General features: G+C 36.9%; 1 protein-coding gene across 2 annotated transcripts in view; it reads left to right on the forward strand.

Annotated features, from left to right (window-relative positions):
* LOC111425710 (glutathione S-transferase-like) overlaps positions 1-9,473 on the forward strand; it is a 32,065-nt gene that overhangs the window by 22,056 nt on the left and 536 nt on the right. For both annotated transcript variants that reach the window (XM_071200703.1, XM_023059930.2), the window contains exons 2-4: positions 5,537-5,716; positions 6,558-6,725; positions 9,301-9,443. In XM_071200703.1, the coding sequence (XP_071056804.1) occupies positions 5,581-5,716; positions 6,558-6,725; positions 9,301-9,443 (447 nt within the window). In that variant the 5' untranslated portion in view covers positions 5,537-5,580. The remainder of the gene's footprint in view (positions 1-5,536; positions 5,717-6,557; positions 6,726-9,300; positions 9,444-9,473) is intronic.

Below are 9,473 nucleotides of genomic sequence, written 5' to 3' on the forward strand. Positions count from 1 at the left end.
CGATTTCGATCTCACGTCAATATTGGCCGATGGGCACCGTCCCTTTTCGCCCTACATTATTGAAATGGTTAAACAACTTTAAAACGAAAGGATCTGTTGTTAAGAGTTCAACTTCGTCGTTCAGCGACGCACGCGCTCGATCTTTATGCATATCAAACACGTCAGTTCGCAGAATTTTGCTCTTGAACCTCTACTTTCATCCCAATAAAATTATGGCCATTCAAAAAATGAAGGGAAGCGACTATGGACGACGGTTTACGTTTGCAGAAACAATGCTGGAAATCTTAGGAAATGACCGTATTCTGATAACGACTGACGTGGCTAATTTTCGCTTATCGGGTGTTGTAAACAAACAAAATTGCCAATATTGGTCCACGGGATCAACGGGAAGTCCATGAAAGGTAATCTGTATAGTGAGAGCAGTAACTGTGTGGTGCAGAATTGCCTAATTTGGCATAATTGGCATACTTGTTTTCGAGAAAACGGACGTACTGTGATGGTCAACTCACAGCATTACGTTACGTTCTTGCAACACTTTTTACTGCCTGAGACGACATCGGATTGACCTCAACAGAATTGTTTTCAACTAGTTGGGGCTAGTTGTCATACATCAACATAATGCATGGCTTTTCTATGGGAACATTTTCCCAGCTACCTCATTTTATTGTCAGAGGATTCTTCCAACCACACCAACTTCATCTAACATCATAGTTATGGTGAAAATAGGCATTAATAAAACTTAATTTTAAAATTTATTAAGAAATATGCATCTTAGGCTGGTTAAGGTTTCACTTGACAATTAAATTGATGTCAAAATCCACTACAAAACCTAAGTCTTCTAATGCTGTATTAATTCTGAAACAAATTTCAAGTCTAACTCCAGAAATTATGTTCCAAGTGTTATTTAATGCATGAATAAAAACATTACTATTACTTCATATTTCTGATAAAGGAATAAATATGTCCATAAATATCATAAACTTCATCTGACTATTAAATGAGCTAAATGTCACTTTCGTATAAAAATCAATAAATTTGTATTCATGTCCCAAATGACATTAAAATAATGATTAATGATTGTAAATTGATTCAGATCGTTGAAGTGTTTCTTTTTCGTCAACTTAAAGTAGATTCGATTTCAAGGAGGAGTTCTTTCCGCAATTTAAAATTTCAATAACCTTTGAAATATGTATTACGTGACCGCGTTCGGGTCGAACTTTGGGGTAAGGGGAGGGGGAAAGACCGATTCTCGTGATTCCGAACACACGCGCTGCCTAAATATAGGAGGAGATAAGGGAACCTTTTGGAACCTTGCGCTTTCGATGAAGCCGTGACCTAGAAAAGGTCATTGAAATACCCCGCAAACGTTTTTATCGTAATCACTCAAAAAGGGCATCTTCGTCGTATTTTTAAACAGTTATTTGTTCTTTCAATACAATAAATCCCTGGCGCTCCCAAAAAATTGTTTTACTAACTCACAGAAAATATTTATAACGTTATCGTACAAAGAACGTTGAAAAGTGCGATCAAAGCGATCGTTTGTAAAACTACGGAAACTGAAGATTTTTGTATGTGTGTGTGAGGACTGTATGGTGGGCGAAAAGTAACGTCGAAGGGCGGCCGATTCGTTCGATACGATCAAGGCCCCCCACCAACCTTAGGCTTGAAAACGTGAATGTGAAAAGGGTCGGTTCAAAACCTATTAATAGAGTCATGCATGCATGAGGCTCCTACTCAAAACACGATAACGCCAACGCACACACACAATAAATTCGTTGTTTAGATAACATCAGAGATGGCATTATAGATTTTATAACATTGTTATTATATATATGGTAAAACCTCGATATAACGGACAAAATACGTTGTCAGACGCACGAAACTTTCTAGTTTTAGGGCCAGTGTTAGTTCTAGTTATAATTTAGTGCTAAATTGTTGTATATTATACATTAATAAGAGTTTTATTGTTTTCTTTACATTTACAATTTTCCCTTTCCTAATATAATACATTCTAATATATACAGTGTGACCCATTAGAAAGAGGAGGACCCTCATAAAATCTGTATTTATTATTCGATTTCGACAATTTCTTTTTTGAATTGTAGAGCGTAAGAAACTGTACACCTTAGGGCAAAGAGTCATATTTTTTTGAAAAAACCAAGGCCTACCATTCCACTTTTTAGGTGCAAAAAATGAAGAAATCATATTGGGAAATTTTTTACAAAAAGTCTGAGTACACCACTACATTAAGCGCCGTTTGAAATGGGCATATACCAAATTTCATCAAAAATGGTTACAAATTAACACCGTTACAGCTAATTAAAAAATATAACTTTTTATCAATTAATTTCATCTGTAACAAATGTAAATAGTTTTTGTATTATTGTCTGCATTTAATTACCTTTTTTGGCATGATTTACTAGATCAGATCAAATAAATTCATAAAAAATGATATTTTTCAATTATTTGTAAGTAACGGTTTTAATTTCTTACCATTTGTGTACTCAGATGTTTTGTAAAAAATTTCCTAATATGATTTCTTCATGTTTAGCACCTAAAAAATGAAATAGTAGTCCTTGGTTTTTCTAAGAAAAATATGACTCTTTGTCCGAAAGTACAGCTTTTCGCGGTCCTACAATTCTCGTATCTGTGACCTTCTTTCCTGCCTCTGTATGTCCCTGTCCCTATCTCTCAGTTCTCTCCACATTTCACCTCTTTCCGCTCTTCTGTTTTCGATCCCAGTTGGTGAGTAACCCACTCCTTCCATAATATTCTTCCCTGCCTCCTCTCTTTAATTTCCTTCCGGCACTCTCCTAGGATCCTACAATGCGCTCTTGTTTCCACTATCATTTTCTCATACTTCACTGCTCTTCTCCCAGCCGCCACCCTTACTGCACCCACCTTAACCTCCTCCATCACTACGTACGCTGGAGTCTCCCTTGCTAACCCTAGTCTAGTACGCATCTCCAATACCGTGTTTGTATATCCTCCAGCAAACCTTCTTCTCTCCATCCCCATACTTCTGCGCCATACATAATTGTGCTCCTTACCAAGCCATCAAACAACCTGTCTTTTTCCCACGTCCCTCCCAAAAGTTTTTCCCCCCATCCCCAAACCTGTCCCATCACCCTGTTCGCTCTTTTTGCCATCGCTCTCATGTGCGCTTCGACCTTATTACTTATTATTACTTATACCTCTCCTTCCCATTTCCTCCCACAACTTCTCTCTATCCACGTTATCGAATGCAGCCTTCAGGTCAATAAACAATCCATACAGTTTTCCTCCCTTCTTGTTCAACTTCCTATCAACCAGGTGTTTCAGAATGCATATATTGTCAATTGCCCCTCTTCCCTTCCTAAATCCCGCCTGCCCATCCGGCAACAATTCGCCCCTCTCCATTTCCTCTTCCAACCTCTCCAGCAGTATCTTTGCATAAATTTTGAATGTTGCGTCCAACAGGGTGATTCCTCTATAATTCCTCATCCTCCACCTGTCCGGAACCCTCTCCCCCATCCATACGTCGTTTATTACCTTCCATAGCTTCTTCTTCATTGTCTCCGTCGCCTCCAACCATGCCTCATTCTGGAGCTCATCCTCTCCTGGCGCCCTTCCCCTCTTCAATCCCCTCAACACTGCCTCCATTTCTTCCAGTGTTATCTCTTGTCCTCCTTGCACCCCTCGCTCTCCCTCTCCCAGTCTTCTCTCTTCCACGCCTCCCAACAATCCCATGAAGTAGGTTCTCCATTCAGTCATTTGTATATCTCTGCTGACTTCCTCTCTTCCCTTCCTCGTCCTCTTTAAGTATCTCCATACTTAATCTCCTTAATCCTTAATCTTCTCAGCCTCCCTTTCCTTCAGCTCCCTCTTCTTTTTCTTACATTCTTCTTCGTATTTTCTCCTGGCCTCTATATATCTATCTATCTCTACCTCCCCTCTCTGCCACTGTCTCAATTTCATTTGCACTCCTTATCCCACCACTCGTTTCTTCCCAGTCTAATCCCCCGTCGACCACTTTCTTTCTTCAACGTCGTAAATTAGTTCATTCAACCCGTCGGTCCCCTCCACCCTTTCACCCCAACTTGCCAACTTTGACCTATAATGTTCTATCCCCTCTTTCGACCAATCTACCCTAATGTATTTTCCACCATGTTCCATTATCTTTCTGTTCCTTCTTCCCCTCGATCCCTTTATGCACGCTTCTAGAGGCTGGTGATCGACTCTACCAACGCCCCAACCCTAAATGTTTCTATCCTCTCCCACATTCCTTGGTCCACTACCACATAATCTATCATGGACGCCCCCCTTGCACCCGTATAGGTATGCACCCGTATAGGTACCCTTCATCTCCTTCCTCCATATTCCCATTCAGTATCTCCCACCCCCTCCCCTCTACCCACCGCAGCATCTCCCTTCCTTCTCCATTCAGACTCTTATCCTTGGACCGTCGTCCTCTTCCTCGTCTTCCATCCCCCCTTCTTCCCCTATTCTTGCATTAAAGTCCCCTCTTAAAGCCCCTTCTCTCCCTCTAGCTTGATTTGCCTTTTTACCATTCCCTTCTGCCTGCATCTCCTCTCCGTCTTACTCTCCTCCGTAATTCCCCTCGCTATTCCTGTTATAATCGCGCTCTTCCTCTCTTACTTCTCCTCTCTGCAAACACGCAATCCCATCTATACCCTTCTGGCAACTTTCTCTCAATCTTTGCCCACCCTCCTTCATCAACCCAGGTCTCCACCATACAAATCACCTCAAATCCCTTCAAATATTCCCAGAACTGCCTTCCCTTCCCTTTGGGGATTCGTAATCCCCGCTACATTCCAGAACACCATTTTCAACCCCTCGCTCTTCTCTGGCTTCTCCCCTCCGCCATCTAGTTTTTTGGTAAAGACCCTTTCTGCCCTCTCCTCATTTCCTCATAATTAATACTTCTCTTCGCCAACTCCGCCGCTATCTGGTATTCCTCACAGTTTCTATCCCTCGTTTCGTGTGTGTCATCCTTCCCCCTGGCTTTACAGTTTGCACATACTTCTCACGTCTCTCTCTCCCTATTCCTACAGTTCTTAAACTCGTGGCCCTTTTCCGCACAATACCCACATACCATTTCCGATTTGTTGTATATTATACAACAATCCACAATTTTTCATTGAACTACAACTAGAACCAATACTAAACCTAAAACTAGAAACATTCAGATTTAACCATGGTAAAAGACGTTAGTCGAAAGTGTTAGTTGTTATTTAGTGCTAGATTGTTGTATATTTCTATTAAACTAAATGTAGAACTAACACTAGACCTAGAACTAGAAACATTCGGGTTTAGCCGTCTTAAGAGACGTAGGCCTAAACCCGAATGTTTCTAGTTCTAGTTCTAGTGTTAGTTCTAATGCTAGTGTTAGTTCTTGTTTATTTTGTATTAATCCGTTATATCGAGGTTTTACTGTATAGTATACGAAATAAATATTTTAGCTATGTTACAAGAAATTCCTATAAATCTATACATTTCGATACCAACATTTATATGCATCTATTTCTTTTTATAGACGTCTAAAAGCATTTCGATCAACTTCTCAATCTTACCTCGAAGATGTCAACTCATTACAAACTGATATATTTCAACGCGAGGGGTCGAGCGGAACATATAAGATTTATTTTCGCTTATGCTGGAGTTCCATATGAAGACGAGCGAGTCTCCAGGGAAAAATGGCCGGATTATAAAAAAAGTAAGTTTTGTTTTAGATAAGAGAAAATTTGATTAAGTTATTTATTACTTTATATTAAGGATTGGTACGATTCTAATTGGGTTTGAAATTGTGCGAGTGGTTTGATGGTTTTCGTTCTATTGTCTTTCTCTCGTTTGGAAACGGCAAATCCTCCGGGGGATTTTCTGGATTTATACAATTTATGTCGGAAAATTTGAGATTTCCAAAGTTGAATTTGAGATTATATTCACGTTTTAGTATTGATTCCGAATCGAACAGCGTTAAAAAATTTATCCGGTAACTCCTTCGAGCTGTTCATCAATAATTCGAAACGTTTTTATTCTGGAAAAATGAAACTTTTCCACCTTAATGTTGTGCAACGCTTTTAATTTATTTATGTGCTCGGGAAAAGAGTTTATGAAAGTTTTTCCATCTAAAAGTGGGATACGTTTTGATGGAGATGCAAATTCTTAACTCCAAACCTAATGAAATATTCATAGTAATTTGTATTCCCTAATTGTCACGCACCAATTATTCCAAGTACCAAGTCGAGCTTTATATCTATTTTAGAAAATCGTTTAAGACCTCTACATTGCAACTTCCAACTTTCCACAGTCTACAATGGAACTGTACGACATGAAATTTGCATCTAAATACGATCGGAATTATCATTATCACGTTCGCGTTCCAATCTCAATTTCTCACATAGTTTCAAGTTACTTACTTCCTCTAACAGTATAACTCTTACTGGGAATAATGATAATAATTTTCAAGTTCGACGAACAACGATAATATCATCACAACTAGATAGAACGTGTAGTTTCTAACAAAGTTAATAGAAAATTTTTGTTTACTCTTGTAGGAACTCCCTTTGGAACGTTACCTGTTTTGGAAATTGATGGAAAACCGATTGCGCAAAGTAATGCTATCGCTAGATATTTAGCATCTAAATATGATTTACTTGGAAAAAATGAATGGGAAACTTTGCAGTGTGATGTTTTAGTTGATGCTTTAGGGGATCTTAAACAAGGTAAAAAAACAGAAACACAAAAATAGAAACATGACTAAAATTATCTTAACATGTGCATATTTAGTGGATAACAAGTTTTGAGGGTTGAATCTCGATTTTAATCTCATAATTTTGTTTGAAATCGACACTAGAAATTTGTATTTCAGATTAGTGTTCATTTGAACCTCAAATGATCTTAACACCAAGTGTTGCAAGTAGCAAATAGGGTTTTGTTACATCTCGAGACATGAAGTTCACGAATATAACCTTGAAACTAAGATGTTCGATTTTCAAGACATGAGTTATTAATTCTAAAAGAAACAAACCTTTAGACTATATTTAGATATTTTGTTCCATATCACGACTAAATCGAATAATATAACTATACTAAATCTGGTAATTTTCATCTAAGTGAAAAACAAAATTCTGAAAATTAATCTAGATTTCAAGTCTTATGATCTTGTTTAACATTGGCGCGTGTTTGTACTTAAAGTACCTTTTTGCCTCAAACCCACAAAGAGATGTCGTTAAGATACGTGTTAAAATTTTATTGCTACTTCTAATGTTGCATTTTAATATTTGATATCTCCACAGGACTCAAGTTTGAAAATTTTGTTCGAAGTGGATAAGCTGAGATTCTGGAAAATGTCGAGACTTGGAATGAGTTAAAAATTTGTATCAAATGGATACTAGACAAAAAAACGAAAGAAACAAAATTCTCTACGTCGATCATTTTGTCGTTTAAAGGTTTTAATTGCAATGTCTCGGCAGCAAGCGACTCAGCTGTTTGTCAGACAAGGTTTCAATGAATAACCTTCACCGCTTTAGAGAATGAAGTCGCTTGCAGCTGAGCTCTACCACTACCATGTCTTGGCGCAAAACGTTATAAATGAAAAATAAGCTTCTGCAATTCTTGAAATAATCTTAGTCGCAAGTACTAGAGTTTAAAGGCTTGTTGTGCTTGTTGATGCAAATCTTTAATCACATATCTTGTTCTGAAAGAAATATCCAAATTAAAGCTGGAAATATTTTACAAACAGAAAATATGATTGTTGGATGTTTCTTGACATCAACTTAGACTTAGACATTTATGTCTCAAGTGGAAACTGGCCCTGTTCTAATATAATACTAAAAGTAGAAATCATGCTTTGTGCTACTTCAAAAACCATATTAATATTTACTATTTCATCAGCATCTAGATAAGTACCAAGACTACTACTAAGTTTGAAAATGTAATAGTTAGATAATATTTAAATAAATATCCTTTACTATCACATTACTAATCCCATCCACAATCAAATCAAACGCAATTCGTTCACTCCCAAACCAACACATCTATAGCGTAGCCAGACCTATCCCGAACCTCAGCTATATCAAATCATCTTTACACTCAAACCAAACCCAACCAAAACTCCCCAAACTAAAGCAAACCCACCTAATCCACAAACAAACCAAATATAAACGTGTCTATATAAATATGATAGCTCAATAATGAAAAGAAGCAATTTAGGGGAGAGAAGATTAGTTCGGAAGTACATCTATTAAAATATTCAGTATGTTGTCGATTTTGTTTTAACTGCTGAACTTAATTGAGTTCACTTGAAAATAAAATGACCTTGCAATTAAATATTCTAAATGACATAGGATTTGGACAAGTCTAGAAACATGAATTGCGTGTTGATATCTCGATATTTTATTTCAAGTAAACCGAAGATATTTCAGATTTAAGAGAGTATCTTTTGAAATTAAATCCAATGTAAAATCCATCCTAACACTTCCCAGCGCAAATATTATAGTCTCCAATTTGCCATTATTTCTAAAAATAAGTGTAAGACTAAGACTGGAGATTTTGTTTTAAGCGCAGAATCAGATACTAGCTCAGGACAGCATATGTGTGCTCCAAAACATTTTAGTCCTCATTAACTTGAGAATTCTCAATCAGATATTAGGACTAAAATTAGCACTATTCTTCTAAATGAATAGCTTTTGATAAGTCTTGGGACATGAATTTAAATTTTGTCCCAAATAGACAATAGGCATTTATCTCTTGGCTTGGAAGTATTGCAAGTGGAAATTAGGGTTCTGACAAGCGTCAATATCCAGATTTCCATCTGAAGAATTACCAATATAAATATTGTAGTCTCCAATATTTCGATATTCCTGAAAATAATTGCAGGTTTAAAACTGTAGATATTCCTTTGGGTGGAGAATTAGATACGACAAGCCTTGAGACATGAATCTGGGTTTGTAATCTCGCTACTTTGACCAAGTGAGCAAAAGACGTTTAACTTTGTGTATTCTTGAGACAAAAATGATTTTAAGATACATCACAAGCTTTGGCTTAATCTCGATTTGAAGCAACTAATAACAAGTCTCAAGAGTAAGATCTTGACTTAATATCTTAGATTTTGTCTTAATATCTATAGGAGGTATTTGCATTACTTAAACTGTAAAAATTTCGAGATTCACCTCAAAACATGTTTTACTATGCGATAAAGTCACTACAAAATTTTAGTTTTAAAATCCCTAATTAATCCAAAACAATTCTAAAGATATTTTTTCCCCAATTGAAAACAAAACATACTCAAAATTTTAGTACTGTGGCAATTAAGGTCAGAAGAAGATCCAATAAAACGTGAAGAACGTAAAGTAAAATTAATGATGGAAACAATTCCATTTTACCTATCAAAATTTGAGAGTATCGTCGCAAAAAATAATGGTTATTCAGTTGGAGATGGCGTAAGCCCTTTATTTTAATTAATAATTAAA

Source organism: Onthophagus taurus, chromosome 1, assembly GCF_036711975.1.
Source record: "Onthophagus taurus isolate NC chromosome 1, IU_Otau_3.0, whole genome shotgun sequence".
In the NCBI taxonomy this organism is placed as follows: domain Eukaryota; kingdom Metazoa; phylum Arthropoda; class Insecta; order Coleoptera; family Scarabaeidae; genus Onthophagus; species Onthophagus taurus.